This window comes from Octopus sinensis, linkage group LG2 (genome assembly GCF_006345805.1).
Source record: "Octopus sinensis linkage group LG2, ASM634580v1, whole genome shotgun sequence".
Taxonomy (NCBI): Eukaryota; Metazoa; Mollusca; class Cephalopoda; order Octopoda; family Octopodidae; genus Octopus; species Octopus sinensis.
Window position 1 is genome coordinate 171359798 of NC_042998.1, and position 19977 is coordinate 171379774.

Here is a 19977-nt window from a genome sequence, read left to right on the forward strand (position 1 = left end):
TAGGAAAATACGCCCCGATGTATCTTTTCGGATTTTGAGATAGCAGCATGAAATTTGAAGGATATTTGGTTACTATTTCTAACTGGAAAAACAACCTCGTAGAACCTCCCTCCTTATATTCTATACGTACAGAGTGCGATGGGTAAATTGTCAATATTTTATATTTTTAATTTCGTTCATGCACATACCTTGTTTTTTATTTTGTCGACTACACAGTAGAGTAGGGTTACTTGGGCACCGTCTGTGACAAAAACAGCTCCATGACGCAGTTCACTCTACCAGAAATTTGGAAACGACATGCTGTACTGCTTGGTATTCGCGCCGGAAGCTCCAACACGAACATTTCAGAATGTTTGGGTGTCAGTCTGAAGATATTGCATGTACCGAGAGTGATAAAAATCAAACATCCAGTCAACATCATGGTGTTTGGAGTGATCACTACTGATGGCGACGTTATGCCTCCATTCATTTTCCCACACGGCCTTAGACTCAACACGGAGGCCTTCATTAAGTGCCTGCAGGAGGTAGTGCTGCCCTGGGTCAAGAGGGTGGCTGCTGGAAGGCTCTATGTCTGGCAGCAAGACTCTGCACCATGTCACACATGCAGGAGAACCCAGTCATGGCTGTCAGACAATTTCTGCGACCACACCACCCCTAACAACTGGCCACCTGATTCCCAAACTGCAACCCCCTCCATTAATATGTGTGGGGCGCAGTTGAGCGAGAACCCAACAAAATAAAAACTCCTTTTAACACTAAAGATGAACTGAAGGCAAGGATTATGGCAGCATTCACTAACTTGAATAAGGAAACCGTTCAGAAGAGTTGCAGGAGATTCCAAAGTCGTCTGGAGGTTGTGATTGACGCCAATGACGATTTTATTGAATACATTTACTCTTTAGTATTTCAAGATACTTTAATGTAATTTTGGTAAATATATCTGTTAAAATGAGATGTCAGTGTCATTTCTGCATAATTTAGACGATAGTTTATTCACCGCACCCTGTACATGTACACATGTACAAATATAATCTAAATATGCCACATAACTCTTTGCATGCCATGTGAATTTACAAATATAGAGAAAATATAATCAATAAATGTACATTGGCTAATAACGCACACATGTGCATGTATGTTTGCTTGTATATTCGTTTGTTTGTATGTATCAGTATGTATGAATGTAATGTGTGTGTGTGTGTATGGTGTGCCGTGTCAGTTTCATAAGAGTATTGCGATATAGAAGGTCCATCAAAGCCTTAGCCTTCAAGTAGCATATATGAAAAGAGTCACCTTGGCGGACTCCATCAAAATGGAGCGTAAAGATCCTTGATTAAGGAGAAAAAAACAACTCGTGTATTCGTATAATCGAACTGATTTGAGGAAGAGGCCACAACTTAAGTACATTGCTCAATCACTTTGATTCTAAAGCTGTCAAATGCTAATTGAACCACTGCTTGTTACCTCTGCTCTGTCTACTCTTTCACTTGTCAAAGGCTGATGCCAGTTTAGTTGACATATTCAATAAAAAAAATCTTATTCACCACCTGACTAAAAATTGAACGATAATTCAAAAAGAATTTCAGGAATACGCTCGGCAATATTTGTTAAACACACACAATACATACACACAGATGCACGTATATATTCCATTTGATAAATAAAATATAATCCAGTACCTCTATAAATTACTATATTTTTGCAATATTTCATTTGTAGAATTAAGACAACCTTGCCGCCACCGCGCCTGTCTTGCCACCTGAACACCTAAACCAGCAACATCGCCACCATTAACACCATCACCTCCATAATAAGAAATGTAGAAGCAATTTAGTACATTCAACTGTCACTTCCAAGCCACTATGGCTTGGTGACATGTAAGGCGGCGAGCTGGCAGAAACGTTAGCGCGCCGGGCGAAATGCTTAGCAGTATTTCGTCTGCCGTTACGTTCTGAGTTCAAATTCCGCCGAGGTCGACTTTGCCTTTCATCCTTTTGGGGTCGATAAGTTAAGTACTAGTTACGCACTAGGGTCGATATAATCGACTTGTCTGTCCTTGTTTGTCCTCTCTGTGTTTAGCCCCTTGTGGGTAGTAAAGAAACAGGTATTTCGTCTGTCGTTACGTTCTGAGTTTAAATTCCGCCGAGGTCGACTTTGCCTTTCATCCTTTCGGGGTCGATAAATAAAGTACCAGTTTCGCACAGGGGTCGATGTAATTGACTTAATTCCTTTGTCTGTCCTTGTTTGTCCTCTCTATGTTTAGCCTCTTGTGGGCAATAAAGAAATATATGGCTTGGTGACATGTACTATAATTTCGTTAATTATTTTGAGCACTTTTTTGGGAGCGAGAAGACATAAATACCTTCTCGATCCCTCACATTTAATTTTGAGAAGCATTCAGGACAAGACACCTGAGGCGAAAGAAGGCTGTACAATCATCCTGTTGGTACTCATTAGAGCTGAGAGAATGGAGCAATGTGAAATCAAGTGCTATGTGGAAGATTACAGCTCATTTGCCGCTCCATGTAATTGAACTTACGTCTTTATGGCCACGAGCCGAGCATCCTAATTGTTAGTCCAGGTGGCTTCTCACGCAGAAACAAATATTGCTACAAATCGAATATAAACTATGAAAGGAAATAACCTTTCCTTCCTTAACCAAAGAATAAAACAAAACCAGTGTATAAAATTAGTAGATCATGATAACGGTTTGATTTAGGTACAGGACCAACAATTTGCGGGGAGGCGGCGTAGTTGATATCATGGACCCCAGAACTTGATTGGTCTTCTATTTTATCCACCCCATTGGGGTGGAAGTCGAAGTTAACTACGGCTGATTTGAACTCAGAACGTAAAGAGACGGAAGAAATACTGCAAAGCATTTTCTTCGACGCTCTAACAACTTTTTCAGCTAGTTCCCTGAGCAGATTATGATAATGCTCTATTATGAAGATATTGCTCAAGGCATTGTTAAAATAAATTGGAAGCAACTAACACATGCGTATTTATATAATCAGATTATGGTTATTTATGTACAGAATGTTTTTATTGATTTCTTTAGAGGAGGAACAATGACAGTTGTTTTGGGGGAATACGTGTCGTTAATTGAATTGTATCAAAAATATTTTATCGATAATCCCCCTCCCCATCCCCAGGATTGTGAAACTTAAAAATTTGAATACACATAAGATAGAAAGATGTAGAAATACGGTAACAGACACACACTCACACGCGTGCATGAGCATATATAATATGATAAAATATACAATGTGTGTACCATACAGATGACAGGAAAAAGGTGCAGCACCACCAACGGGAATCGAGACGCCTGTTTGGCGCAAACAAAATTCTACCTCAAAACGACACTAATTCAACTGTCCATATTACACACACACACAAAGTAAATAGAAAACTGGTTTCGGAGAATCAAGTAAAATGCCCTGTAAACGTTTAAGCAAGTACCGGTCATCAGTTCACGCAGCAGCTAATGTAATTTAACATGTCCTTGCATCTGGAAATCTATGAAATATTTCCACAAGGAGTACATAATCAGATGTAAAAAGCGAATACAGGTTTATTATTTCCTTATGATTACAGCTGTTTCGTGCTTTTCTTTATGACACCCAAAATTATATGCGCACATGCACACATCTGTATGCACATTCAGCATTATGTAATACAGTTGTATATTCGAATACAGATTTGCGATGGAAAAAACTCCTCCCCTGATTATATAACGGAGCACCTTTGGTTCATGTAGAATTTATCTCTACTACATATACAAAATCAATTCTATTTATACGTGATGTTTGGAAGGCCAAAATCGAAAATGAGTAGAGTAACTATTCTCTCGGTTTTCCAATTCTGTCGAGTCCTCGTAGCTTGTGACATATTATCTCGTGCTTTTCAAAAGCCTTTTCAAAATTGAGGTATTTCACATCCACGTTTGATGTAAAAATCATGTAAAAGATATTAAAAGAGATTAGTAAAATTATATTCTTTTCAGAAGAATATCCCTTTAAATACATCATATAACAGCCCAATTGGAAACATTGTTAATTCTCCAGGAAAGCTGAAGATACATCCGAAAATGTTAATTTTTGTCACTCATTAAGATAAAATCAAAAATGGCAAGACACGATTGAAAACACGTCAATCAACATTTATGGAATCACCTCAAAAATAAAGAATGGAAACGGTCAAGAGATAAAGTGAACCAAAAGCGAAAGGAAGATATACTGGGGTGGAAAGGAGATAAGCCAACTTTAGACAGATATAAAGATCAAAAGCAAGAGGAACTTAATTCACATATGAATGTTTTCGAAAGCCCTGTCGCCAAACTGTGTATGAGTTCAGCATACTAGCCACACAGGTTCAGCAAACTGTGCACAAGCTCATCAATCCTATCCATACATAGCACAGCCAAATATTTCTACAGAAACCAGAACTATTCCACCGCACCCACGCCGCCCACATATACATGTACACCTATACTCATATTTATCCCACTATAGATTATACGCAAACGCACATACACAAACACACACACACATACATACATACATTATATATATATATATATATATATATATATATATATATATATACATACACACATACACACACAAACACACACACACACACACACACACACACATATATATACATACACACATACACACTCATACATACACACATGCACACATACGCGTGCGCGCGAGCAGAAGTAGGCGAAGTCTCTGTTTCACAAATAACACGGCGCTCATCCATAATGTTTATGTGGCATCAAGGATTTTCTCGGAACATAACTTGGTAAAACTAACAATGTAATATCCGAGAAAATCTATAGACACGCAGTCTACTAGAAGCACCTGACTCCTTCCCAGCATCAATGTTCATAAAGCTAATTGCAAAAGCATTCAGAAAGAAACTCTGGGGGATAAAATGGTTTGCCAGTGTCTCTACGTAGGTTATTGATATAAACCTACAACATTTTAAAGCTATCATGCAAGACATATGCAGTAAGTTTGCTCCAGAGAAAATGTCAAACGGACAGAAAAACAATTTCCAGAGATAGAAAAATTCTAATGAGATGGAGATCAAGTATCTCAAATCATCTAAATGAGCCATCAAAGGATGGTGAAAAATCCCATCTCACACGAGCACTGGTTGAAATTGAAACTGAACTGAAACATTCCCATGGAAAGGAGAGGACAGAAAAAGAAACCAGGGCTGTAAAAATGTAAAGCCTTCAATAGATTTGCAATACAGTATAAGGTAGAGCAACTGTTCGAAGAAAATGGGTCACTGACTGTGGACCCCCAAAAGATAATTAAATACTAAATGTACAATACAAAAGTGTTTTCACATCTCTGTTGGGATGCTTGTAAATAAATATGCCGGACGAATTCTGTGAAGCTACGGCTCTACACAAAGGGATGATTATCGATTACATTAAAACAGAGGAAACTGATGTAATGTCAGCCATTGATGGAATGAACTTAAACTCAGCCACTACTCCTGATGAATTCCCAGAAATCCTCCTAAAAATGCAAAGGGACCCTATGAAGATCACAGCAGATTTTCTTCCAAATTTTCTTTACTATTAGTAGACTTTCAAGAAAATTAAAGGAAGGCATAATATATCCTATTCATAAAGAAGGCCTGTCTCTCTAACCACACATGTCAGCAATGTCATGGAACGAATTGTCAAGAGGAAGCTGACCACGTGGGGGAGGGGCATACAATTCGTGTGTCGGTGGAGGGACGTAGGCCCAGGTGTTTTAAGTGCGGGCAGAAGGGTCACGTTTGCTCTACTTGCACGAAGAAAAAAAAACTGTTGAGCCCCCCCCCCCAAAAAAAAGAAACGTTGAGAAAAATACAGAGAAAAAGAAACAGGAGAACGCAGCACTAACAAAAGAAAATAAAGAAAAACAGCAAAACGAAAAACAGAAGGATGGAAAGAAACAAAATGAAAAACAGAATGAAGAACAAAAGGACGAAGGAAAAACAATCGAAAGAAATTGAACAAGTAGATATGGATTACACAACAGTTACATACAAACGGAAAAAAGAAAGCACCTCGAACTCTCCTCCCCATGTAAAAAGAAAAACCATAAATACCAACGAACAACGCCAAAACATTCCCCAATCCCACCCAGCTAGCACTACATTTGTAGGACAGCGTTTCAATAAACCCCACCCCAAAGCTAAAAGGTTTAAAAAAACCCGACAGGATTGTTTCTTTTAATGCTAAAAACGAAAAGGTGTTATGTTTTATATGTATATATGTATGTATGCATATATGCATGTTATGAATGCATATATGTATGTATGAATATATGTATGTGTATATGTATATATCTGCGTACGATTGATCACCTGATGTGACGTTTGAAATTAGTTGGTGGATCTCTACAGCAAGCCCATCAATCTCACGGAAGAGAGTCGGTGCCTTCACAGTATTAAATTTATTACGATTTTTAAATCTCATCGATAGTAAGAGAGTCCATTATCTCAAGGATAATATCTTCCTGAAGCTCATTATTTTCATCAATAACCGCGATATTCTAAAAAATATCTGTGAAGTGCTCATTTTTCTCATGATATCGCCATGAGGCTTAAAGAACAACGAACTGTCTTTAGATTTGAGTGGTATTACAAATGAAAACTGAGGACTTGTCTGATATGGGAAATAGCGTTTTCGAATCTTTACAGGGGAAAGCTTTCTCTTTCTCTCCCCCCTCTCTCCCTCTCTCACACACACGTTATACATCGTAATACAAAATACCTGCAACATAGAATATAGCTAACTCTTTGGTAATCTTTTGAAAGCTTTTTTGTTGTAGATATTGAAATGATGTGAAAAGAACTTGTTGTTTTCTTAAGTAAACAATAATAATTGTGAGATCTGTTCAGGGTGCGTAAGGTATTTGAGGACATACCTTTTTTGGGTCATTGCTGCATTTTTTGCCAACTCTGTATAATCTTTGTTTCAGAAAATAATAATGGCAGACCCTCATCTTACTCAAGAAATGAAGAGGTATGCTGTTATTGTGGTTTTAAAGGTTGAGCAAAGCGGTTTAGAAATATCTCAATTTTTAAAAGTTACCAGATCTTTCGTCTACAAAGTTCCCAAGGAGACTGAAAATGGAAACGTGTCACCAGTATTAAAGCATGAAAAGCATGCTAAATGTTCTGAAATCACCAGAACACTTGAATTTATCCAGCAAGTTCAACAGACGATTGTTTGCAATCTCAGAAAGTCCATGAGGTCGAGTGCAAAAGTTCTCCACGTGTCAGAAGGAACAGTCAGAAATGTTGTCCACGAAGACATCAGATATAAGTCTTATATGACGAGGAAACGTCAGTTTGTCAGAAAAAGCAAAAGAAAATCACTACATCAGATCTAAAAGGTTCTTAAACTGAAAAATCTAGCAGAAGAAGATTTGATTTGGTTTTTCTCAAACGAGAAAAACTTCGACCGAGATCAAAACGTTAACAGAAGAAATGACAGATGGTTATGTGCAGACCCTTCTGAATTTCCAAGTGTTATGCATAAAAAATTTCCTGCAACTGTCATGGTTTTAGAAGATGTCAGCAATGAAGGACATGTGGTGCCTCCTTACCTCTTTCCACAAGGCCTTAGAGTTAACTCTGCTGTCTACGTTGAGGTCCTGGAAACAATTTTAAGCCCTGGATAAACAGTGTATGCAATGGAAGGCCATATGTGTTTCAGTAAGAGTCTGCACTATCACACGTGGCTTTAGTAACACAGGAATGGATGGCTGAAATTTTTCATGATCACACAACCCCTAACATTTGGCCTCCTAATTCCCCAGATCACAATCCATTGGACTATTACATGCTGAGCGTTGTTGAGAGAGAGGTCAATGAACATGCCCATAACAGCAAAGATACTTTGAAAGCTGCCATAGTCAGAGTGATGTCCAAAATGAACCAGGACCACTTGATTCGAGCATGTAGATGATTTAGATCTCATATAGAAGCAGTTGTTGAAGCTGAAGGTGGCTTTATTGAATAACGTTTTAGATAAGAAGGTTTATTTTTTATCCTCATAGCATTTTTTGATAAAGTTATCATCTGTTATTATATATTTGTTTTTTTTTTATAAACATAATTTGTACTCAGATATCTTACGCACCATGTTGAAGAGTGTAAAACACTTTCTCACTTTCCCGAGCGTCAAACTAACACACCTGCTTGTTGTTCATACACCTGTCTTCGTCTTTTGTTTTTCTGTAAATTTCTACTATATATATATATCTACATTTAAAAAGAAAATATATATGTGTGTAGTTCAAATGTACAGAAAACAAATGACAAAGACAGGTGAGGGAACTATAAGCAGGTATATTAGTTTCATTATATAAATATATACATATAGTTTGACGATATGTATATATTTATATATACAGTGTTTGTGTGTATGTATTTGTGTGTGTGTGTGTGTGTATGTGTGTGTGTGTGTGTTTGTATCTAATACCATTGTAGCTGAGATTGTATGAATATTATTAATAAGAATTTAATTTGATAGACATTAGGTAACATTTTATACAAGAGAAAATAAAATCGATGGAATCAATATCAATTATGTCGCTGCTCCGTAGGTTATCGATCTTAGAATCGATGGCGAGATGGACCTTAGTCTGTTGCACCAAATTAATTTCAGAACAAGAAAGATTGTGAACTACATACTGTATGACATTTAACAATATGACCGAGGGAAAATACAACAGTGTACTAAATACAAATGTAGTCTTACATACATAACATAATGAGCTTGAAAATTTATTGTAATCACTCTTGTAATTAACAGAAAATGTAACCCCACCTACTTGAAGGGTTTCAAACTCAAAAACAGTAAACAATGCGACTTTTTGATAGAAATATTTGGACAACATATATAATGTAAATTAGGGTGGAACTAGGTTTTAAATCCAAACGGTGAAAGCAGTGTTACTAGACCTACTCGGTGAAATACTTTCTACTCACATAGGAAGACTATATAAAGTAATTACATACTATACAGCGACTATATAGAGTAGTTACATGCTTAAGCCTTTCGCTCCATATGAAGCATAGGCCATCGCTATTTTTCTCCACTGTTCCAGATTCTGGGCAGTCTTTTCTGCTACTCACAAGTTGGATTCCTGCTTATTTCGTTCTGGCTATGTATCTCGTCATCAGCTATTTTTAGGGTATTCTGTTTTCCACTCCCCTTGTGGGTTCCAGATCATATGTTTCCCTGAAGTAAAGACTTTCTCAACCAGATCTTGCAAATTAAGTAGACTATTCTTCATTGAGAAGGCCTAATAAAACTAAAATCTGTCCGTTGTTTTCACCAGCTGGTTTTAAAGACGAGAGCTACTTCAATGTACATTATCTGCATAGTCCAAGAAGTTTGATCAGCTTTATTTTGCTTGTTGTTTTTAGATTTTCAACATCACTTAAAGTAAGCTTCTGTTTGTTAATTGCTTGGAACAATTCTACTTGATTTTTAACAAGCTGTACTGTACTTATAAGGCCCTATCATACTTAGTGAAACAGACTACGGGATTAAGACGAAGCATTGATGCACGCAATGCTGTGTAGTCAAGAAATTTGTTTCGCAGTCACGATCTCATTGCGCTCAAGTTGGAAAGTACTTTTTGACGGTGGAATTTGATAAATGGGAAATGTGGAGGTGGAGCATCTATATATATATACACATGTGTGTGTACGTGGATTGGGGCGTAAAATCTATCTATCTATCTATCTGCAACAGGTGTAATAGAAGGCGAATAAATTGAAGAGCGGTAATTTCAGATAAAAGTGCTTTACGATATTTGTTTCTCCGGATTAGATAATTCCCTGTTTACTCTGGCTGTTAAGTATTTTAAACCGATGATTCGAAATCTGTAACCAATGATGCTATTCTTCACTTCTGGTGGTACAACAACAACAAAAATTATACAAGTACTTGTATTTAAGTATTGTGAAAGATGACCCTGTGAGACCCTTGATAACAGGTTGTTGTCCGTTCTTACAGAATTAGCAATTAAAATTGAGAGCTCTGAGAAGTGAAATGTATCATAATAATAATAATAATAATAATAATAATAATAATAATAATAATAATGATAATAATAATAATAATGATAATAATAATAATAATAATAATAATAATAATATATAGTAACAATAGTAACAATGATAATAATAATAACAGTAATAATAATAACTACGCTATAAAACTATGAGCGGAGAGCTGAAATCACTCCTTTGGAAATAATTCAACTGCTTATTGATCTGAATGCAGCATTCGGATTTAAGTAAGTCATCTTTAACAACAAATCAAAAAGAAATGGAAACCACTCACCTACAACCAGTATAAGAATATCAGAAACTGCCAAAGAGAAGAGGTAGAAATTGGTTGTTGAATGCATATGACGGTAGCGGATTATTACAATACATGTACAAAGGTTCCCGAATAATCCCAACAGGAATATGATGGCATAGAGTGTGGTAAGACTCCAAGGTGAACTGATTTGTCGAGGTCCCATATTTATTTCGAGAAGTCTTTCTAGTGCTGAACTATTCCAAGTTCTCGTACTGTTCGGTGGTTCTGTTATGAAAGAGGTAACGTCTTCAATTGTCATGTTTTCTGACTGGAATTCGTAGTAGCTATCAATAATTACGTTTTGTACCATTTTCTTCGAACTCTGTATCAAAGAGTAAAAGGTCTTGAATAGGTGGGTTTTTTTGTCTGCAAAGATAAAAGTAAAAAAAAAAAGATAAAATGTACTCAAACAATACACATTTAATATATATGTAGAAAGAGAGAGAGAGAGGAGAGAAAGAGGAAGAAAAAAGAGCGTGATAGAAAGGGAGATAGATTGATAGATAAACTTACTACGCGCTATTTAGCAGTGACAAGCCGTGGGATTTTCGGTGATAGATGATGGATTTCGAAAAAGATCTTCCTACAATATTATTATTATTATTATTATTTAAAAATCTTGCTAAATCTGACAATAATTTTTAAAAGTTTAACATACCTACTAAAACATTATATTTTTCAGTGTTTTGTAATATTAAAGTTCTGGCTTATACTCACAGATTCATAAAGCCGATGTTTATCCCCGTCTCTATGCACACAGCGACTGAGAGTAACAAGATTTCCCCCAGCGAATGGGACACCAGCATGTTGCAAGAAGCCTCCAGTTGTAGCTGGTACTAATTTTCCACTGAATAGACTGGCGCAATGTTAAATGAAGTATCTTGCTCAAAGTCCAGTTAATCAACTCATGACCTTCTGGCATTACATTTTATATTACAGCATATGATTTACAGATCGCTTACAATTTAACAAATTAGCAACTCATCATTGTTCATTTGAACAAAGTAACATCATATGGTAAGTGCATGATATTAACTTTTTTCAATTCTATAATTTCAATTTCTTCTAACTTACTCACGATGATATCGATTATTAATTAAAAAATTAAGTTATCACATATAGGAAGTGGCAGACATTTTCAAGATTGATGGGCTGGTATCTTTGATAAAGCAATAAAAATGTTTGCATGTTTTTGAGAACCGACTGTGAATAGAACTCTGTAAAAAGGATTCTAAAAAATGATTTTGAGACTAACCACCAGCCATACACAAGAAAAAAGAAATCACAAGAAATACTTTAAAAAAACGCATAAGCGGAAACAGTCCTGAACTTACCCATTTAATAGCTGCAAGCTTTCGTATTGCTGATCATAGAAAATCAATAAGTAATGAGCTTTTTAAAGATGCTTTTGTTAAATGTGCATAATTTTACTTGATAACTTTCATTGTACAGCTTTTATAAAGCATGATAGTACGTTAGCAATAAGAAGAAATACTACTGAAGGTAAACCCATGAAAAGAAATGCTCATTTAAAATGTCGAATTATAGAACATTTAGATACTAACCACATTTTAATATTTTTATCGGTGAAATTATTGATATTACGTCATCAACTTAATTAGCTATGTTCAATATTTTAGGAAATTTTCATTCATGAATGGTTGATTAAATTAGAGAATTTGCCTCAAAAGCTACGAATGAAAGTCTGGTATGATCATAGTGTTAATGTTTACGGAAAAGATAAATTTGTTAAAAGTATTTTGGATCATTACAGACGGTACCACTAATACAGTAGTCTGAGATATTTATTTTGTGAAGCAATTTACAGAAGCTGCGATGATTCCTCCTATTCTCTCGATTGTATTATACATAGGAAGTGCCATGCGCAAAAGTAGGCTGTAAAGCTCTTGATGATGTTGATCAGGGTTTGGCATGAAAGTAAATTTAACTTACTTTTAAATGAAGATGAATCACTTTATAATAGTTTACTAAAGTACAATGTTTAAGTCGTGGTTCAATTGTTTGTGGAATTTTAAAGTAAAATCAGCCTACTTTTTGATATGAAAAGCATAGAACTTAATTTTCTGCAACTAAAGGATTTTGCTTGGCTCAGTAAATTTTTGTTTTTCACTGACTTTTCTTTACATCCTAATAAGCTTAATATTAAACTAAGATTTTGGGAAATCTATTGACGTGATGCTTGAATTGATCAAGTGTTTGAGAATGATCTCACTTTATTTCAACGTGATTTAGAAAAAGATCCAAATACTCCCTTAAAACTCAGAAGCCTTTTGAAACTTACTGTAAGAATCTTGAATAACAAGCAAAACAGTTAATAGAAATTTTTTTTCTATATTTGTGCAATTCAAAAAGTTAAAGAAAAATTACAATTCATAAACTAATCTTGAAATAGATTTCAGTGCTTCTAGAAATGTAGTTAGACGGATTTCAAGTTTAATCCTACTTGGAAGCAATTTAGAAGAAATTGAATGTGAACGTGACAAATAATGGCGAATAAACATTCAGCCTACGATATTCTTAGAATGTAGAATTATATTCCCGAAAATTTTGATATCCTCAAAATTCTTGTAAAATGCTCCTGACCATTTCCCTATCAGCATATTCATGTGAAATATTGCTTTTGACACTAATATAAAAGCGAGCAAGTCGAGATTGAATTGCATTAAAGTGTACACCATACTTCCCTCCCACAAACAGCTCTTATCAGACTACTAAATTTCTGTTTAGAGTATGTGAAATAATATCAACCGTTTTAATAATGATATGAACATTTACAAATATACATTGCTCCATATCGCAGATGAAAATTATTTTTCATTAACTTAGATAATGTTATAAAAGTTAACTTTTATAATTTAATGTTATTATTCATTCTAGTTTATTAAAAAATAATTATCTTTTGCTATCTCATTAAATACTATATCATTATTCTAAATACTAAGTCATTATTGAATCTGTTTGTATTATCGCACATAAATTTAGTGGTAGGTTAAGAACTATTTGTTCTATGATGATTTTATATTTGACCGTGAAACATTGTCTTGTTTTTGTTGAATTCTACTCAGTCTACTATTTATTACATATTTCACAAGTGATATAGGACCTGAGAACTGAAAGCAGTCAATGTTAAAGCATTCCTATATTGAGTGGGTGGTTTCTGATAGATCATTGACTTTAGCAAAGTCTAGAAATCTAACAACCCTCTCAAATTTGACTTTGAGTTTTATGGTATCAGGAACATACCTTTCATTTTCTTGACTCGTATTTTGAAATAATTTTCGTGAATGCGTTAGTCCTGTTTATTCAAAATTGCATGTAAACGCTTATTGTGAGAATATCATGGAGAACATGGAAACAAAGTACTTTGTTGTTACGTATTGAGTTCAGCATAGCTGGTGAGAGTGGCTGAGTGTACGACTGACGGCATGCCCGTGAGAGCCAATACAAGCAATAGTGGTCTCAGTACAGTTCCCCGAAGAACTCCGCTGCGGATTGATGTCTCCTTAGGGAGAGTACTATTGGTTGCCACTGTCAAACTTCTGTTCTTTAAAATATCGTACAGCCACTCTCCCAGATTTCAAGTGATGCCAAGGTGACGTAGTTTGTGATATGTCATCCCATGATCATTTTTGTCAAAGGCTTTAGCAAAATCGAGATATACCACATCTACATTTGAGCGGTTGAGCTGCTGTTTCAACACCAGATCATAATGTTGTAGTAGCTATGTGAGGCAGCTCCACCCCCGTTGTGTGTTTGTGAGTAAGTTATTTTCTTCCAGGAACGTGACCAGTCTCTTTCTGACAATGCGTTCCATAACCTTGCTAATATGTGAAGTTAGAGAGAGATAGGTCTGTAATATTTAGCATTTGTTCTGCTTCCTCCTTCATGGATATAAATATAGCTAAGTTATAATTAAAGTTTAGACTTAAATTAAAAATTTAAACCGCATTTTTGGTAGTATGCCGGCAAAGCACGTTCACTACTTATGGCTACCTGACGTCATCCACGGTAATTGCACAATCGATACTGTAACTTCAGTATCAATATTTTCTACTATATATATATATATATATATATATATATATATATATATATATATATGCACACATATATTGATACATTTGTACATAGACGTTACTCTCTCCCCCTTACTCTCGCTCTCTCACTCTCTTTATATATATACACCTTTGCATGTACATGTACATAAATATGTGTATATGCGTCTGTGAATGTGCGCGCGCATGCATTTTACATATTTTAGATCGATGAAATCAGCAGAGTATATTATCTTTTATTTGGAAAAGGAAATAAGGGCTTGTATTAGAAAGCGCAATAGTGGGAAAATGGGCTAAAGCGAAAAAAGAAGAAAAGAATGAAAGCATATATATATATATATATATATATATATATATATATATATATATATATATATATATGTATATATATATGCACGCATACACACACATACAGGATGCGATGGATAAATTGTCGCCTTTTATATTTTCAATTTCGGTCATGCGCATTGTTTGTCGACTACACAGTATAGTAGGGTCAGCTGGACACCATAATTTAGACGACATTATCGACTGGGTGCAGTGAATAAGCCGTCGTCTAAATTACACAAAAATGAAAATAACACTGATATCTCATTTTAACAGTTATATTTACCAAAAATACATTAAAATATCTTGAAATACTAGAGAGTAAATTTATTCAATAAAATAGCCATTGGCGTCAACCACGGCTCTAAACGACTTCATAATCTCCCGCAACTCTTCTGGACGGTCTCCTTGTTCAAGTTGGTGAATGCTGCCATTATCTTTGCCTTCAGTTCATCTTTGGTGTTACAAGGAGTTTTGTTGGTTTTTCGCTCAACTGCGTCCCACACATAATAATCAAGGGGGTTGCAGTCTGGGGAGTTAGGTGGCCAGATGTCGGGGGTGATGTTGTCGCAGAAATTGCTTGACAGCCATGACAGGGTTCTCTTGCTTGTGTGGCATGGTGCAGAGACCTGTTGCTAGACATAGGGTCTTCCAGCAGCCACTCTCTTGACCCAGGGCAGCACTACCTCATTCAGGCACCAAATGTAGACCTCCGTGTTGAGTCTGAGACCGTATGAGAAAATGAATGGAGGTATAACGTCGTCATCACTAGTGATCATTCCAAACACTATGATGTTGACTGGATGTTTGATTTTTTTCACTCTCGGTACATGCACTGTCCTCAGATTGGCACCCAAACACTCTGAAGTGTTGATATTGGAGCTTCCGGCGCGAATGCCAAGCAGTACAGCATGTCGTTTCCAAATTTCTGGCAGAGTGAATTGCGTGATGGAGCTGTTTTTGTCACAGACGGTACCCAACTGACCTACTCTACTGTGTAGTCAACAAAATAAAAAAACAAACAATGCGCTTGCAGTATAAAGAATATAAAATAGTAACACTTTACCCTTCCCACCCCATATATATATATATATATATACTCAATATGTGACCTCGTGTGTATCATTGGTTTTTTTTCCCTCCGTTTTCCCTTCCTTGGATCTTTCCTTTTCTTATTTTTTTGACGAAGAGCTCCGCTCTAAACGTTAAATCCTCCTTCTTTCTTTCATTTCCTGAGCGTCCAATAACACTATACTTGTTCCATGTCCACACGTTGTTGTATTTTCTCTTTGTGTTTTCATGTTTGGATTAACTTTATATATATATATATATATATTTATATATATATATATATATATTTATATATATATATATGTATATATATATATATATATATATATATTATCGTTTACATAATATATATAGGCTATGTAATGTGAACGATAATATTTTGAGAACAAAAGTGTTTAATATTTAATTTCATATATATATTCTTATATGTCTCTGTGTGTTCGCGCGCGCGTGTATTTGAGTATGAATCTGATAAACTAAATACTATTAATGATAAAAATTTGCAGTTTTATTTTGGTTAAACAACCAGCGTCTTTAGAGGAAAAGTTTTGAACAGTTCTATATTTAAGAGATGAGGAATTATGTACATTATTTACATTATTTACATTTGACGGATATTTGTCCTCAACTTGTTTGTTGTTAACACAACGTTTCGGCTGATATACCCTCCAGCCTTCATCAGGTGTCTTGAGGAAATTTAGAACCTGGGTTCTCATTTTTCGATGTTGTTGTTGTTATTATTATTATTATTATTATTATTATTATTATTATTATTATTATTATTATTCAGGTCACTGCATATAGAGTAGTGGTTAAGAGCACGGGCTACTAACCCCAAGATTCCGAGTTCGATTCCAGGCAGTGACCTGAATAATAATAATAATAATAATAATAATAATAATAATAAGAAAAACATCGAAAATATACATTAGGAATGAGAGCCCAGGTTCTAAATTTCCCCAAGACACATGATGAATGCTGGAGGGTATATCAGCCGAAACGTTGTGTTGACAACAAACAAGATGAGGACAAATATCCGTCATATATATTAATGTAAAAACTTTTGAATGCTGTCCGCCTGCTTTATCGCCTCTAACTGTTACTAACTCTCACTCTGCTTGTTGTTTGTTGTTTTACTTTGCTTTGTTTGTTGTTTTACTTTGCTGAACCCTAGCGTGACCGACAGGTCACATTGCGCTTTATTATACGTAATATATGCTTTCTCAAAGCATAAGGCAGCGAGTTGGCAGAATCGTTAGTACGTCAGATAAATGTTTGGCCGCATTTCGTCCATCTTTACAATCAGAGTTCAAATCCCGCCGAGGTCGACTTTGTCTTGAATCATTCTGAGATCAATAAATTAAGTACCAGTGTACCCCAAATTGTCGGCCTTATGCCAAAATTTGAAACCAATATGCATCCTCAAAGCATTGAATAAAAGGCTAGATTTTCACTCCAGACATCGGCCTCAGGTTATGTGTTATGTAAAAGTCTTCTATGTAAAGCATAAAACAAATATAGCAGTTTTTCCATTAAATTGTTAGATAACATTAAACTTCAAGTAATGTGTTTTAATTCACACACCGATACGCGCGCGCGCACATTGATGTAAATGCACACTCTTCATATACATACACACGAGCACATATTGCTGTTGAAATACAGCTTTATATATTCCTCATATTAAAGTAACATTTAAAAGTTAATGTAGTATTCAATGCAGCCATACTTGTTGAATACTCGATACGCACACACACACACACACACACACATTCTCTCTCTCCCTCTTCCTCCCCCTCTCTCTCTTACACACACAACCTCTGCACACGTATGCTTGTGTGCAATTTGGAGATTACGTTCATAAATAAGAGATACTTAATCCTATAACACACACAAAAATATACATCACACACGAGCGGAACCATCGAGAAAGATCGCATGAATGCAAAACAATTAACTTTTCAGTATTTGATTTGGAAAGAAGCAGCATTCAATCAATTAAAATTATTGTTTAAGAAAAAATATTACACTATTATTATCCACGTGATCCGAATATAAAATAGAAGTAAACTGCTACCGATGAACTTTGAAAGGAAAAATCAATGGAATTTATTACAGATTTCACAAGTGATATAAAACCTGACAAGTGAAAGGAATCGCGATGGGAAAGCGGAAAATAAAAGAGCTGATTTTATGTAGAGTTTGTTATTCTGCGGCATTAACGGTATGTGTTCATATATTTTAGAAGAAAGATCTTTTAAAGGGTAGATCTATTCCACTGAGCACAATCTAAACTGTGTTATAGGCTACAGGAATAAATACATTAAAAGCAAACTAATGAAGAATAAAGCGACGACACAAAAACAAACACACATACTGTACTACAAAATAAACAAAAAGTTTACTCATACACACTAACACACAACACATATAGAAGTATGTATAAGTATACGTGTATGAATGTGTATAAATGTCTCTCTCTCTCTCTCTCTCTCTCTCTCTCTCTCTCTCTGTATTTGTGAAAGAACATATTTGAAATTAGTTCTATCCCGGATTTTGTTCATGTGGTTTTATATTAAGATCTAGGTATTGAGCAAAACCCAAAAGAACTACAAAGAAAAAAAGAAAAATATTAACTTTTTGAAGACACCAGAATAAGGACAAGAACAATAATAATAACAACAACTATTACTACTACTACTGCCACTGCTGCGGCTATTTTTGCTGCTGTCGCCACTTCTGCTATTGCATACAGAGATAGAAAAGCCACAAACACGCCAAACAGCCGGATCTATCATTGAGCTGTGTCTTTCTCTTGTGCTTTTCTTATGTGTTCCTCTCGTAACCTCTATACCCTCCACATAAACATTGATCTGTTTGCCTTTCATCTCTATTTACTATTATGTACAGGGATAATGTTGGATATGCACTAATCACATTATCCAATCTTTTAAATGAGCTTATTTCGGCATTTCTTTCTTTCTGAGACATTAGCAATGTAAAAGATAACACTACAAAAGAAAAAAGTCATTCCATGTATCTGTGACATGAATGAAATCTGTTGATTAGCTATTTGCAATCAAAGTAATCTATCAATGCAGAGCGTTCAAGCTGACTCCAAAAGAGAAACACTTTGCTATGGTGCTCACGCATTTCATTGAGGTAAGAGCGATGTAAATAAACTGGCAGTGTTACAACAAAAAAATCAGTCTTGTAACGGACTTGTCTCGCTTTAATTTAACACTGGATAAAGAAATAACTACTTTTAATTCAGAATAGCGAACGTTTTTATTGGAATTCAATACAATGATAAAGTGTCATTTAAGAGACAATGAAATTATTGTCAAATAGGCACTCGTGGAAATAAATGTTTTGAGTGGATTTTTTAGTAATAGAAATTTATTGAAGTATAGACATAAAAGGGCTATTTTATATGAAGAATTCTTTAACTATCAAGTGATTCTCGAACATTTTTCCTGTATAAAGTTAAATGATTCTTAAATAGAATACGTAATACGTAATCTGGAGGTTAAAATAACCCTTTAAAATGAAAAGTACAAAAAGATTTGTGTTTGTTCTTTATTGGTCTTACTAAAATTATTAAGTAGAGGTTTTTACAGATTTTTACTTGATATAAAAATATTTTATTTTCGATTATGCTCTTGAGAAAGGCGTGGACTTTTCGATTTTCCCCCCTATTTCTAATATATTCGGCTTTTGTTAATTACAATGAGCATTAGACAGAGAAGTACAGGTGCAAATGACAATAACCAGCGGTAATTGCAGCAGCAATATGAAATCTCCGTATGTTTCGTTTAGCAAATCAATCAACATTAGATACATGGTATGCAAACTTAGTCTTCAGTGGTGTCCAATACTGCTCATGGGCTGTAGTTGTGTATATACAAGAATAGAGCATCACACACACTATCATCATGCAATGTTGATTTACATATTATTTGTAGCAGTTATGATGAATAGTGTTGAAGGTAAATTTTGGGAGACTGATTCCGCATCCCGGATTCAATCTAGGCGTGAACAATTTCATTTTATCAACAACCACATGAAACCTATAATGAGTCAAGCACTATTTCGTCTCTC

The 19977-nt window shown here is 35.2% G+C and overlaps 1 protein-coding gene across 3 annotated transcripts in view; it reads right to left on the minus strand.

Moving 5' to 3' along the window:
• LOC115232543 (pyrokinin-1 receptor-like) overlaps positions 1-19977 on the minus strand; it is a 171558-nt gene that overhangs the window by 84741 nt on the left and 66840 nt on the right. For all 3 annotated transcript variants that reach the window (XM_036500421.1, XM_029802482.2, XM_036500420.1), the window contains exon 2: positions 10382-10768. In XM_036500421.1, the coding sequence (XP_036356314.1) occupies positions 10382-10768 (387 nt within the window). The remainder of the gene's footprint in view (positions 1-10381; positions 10769-19977) is intronic.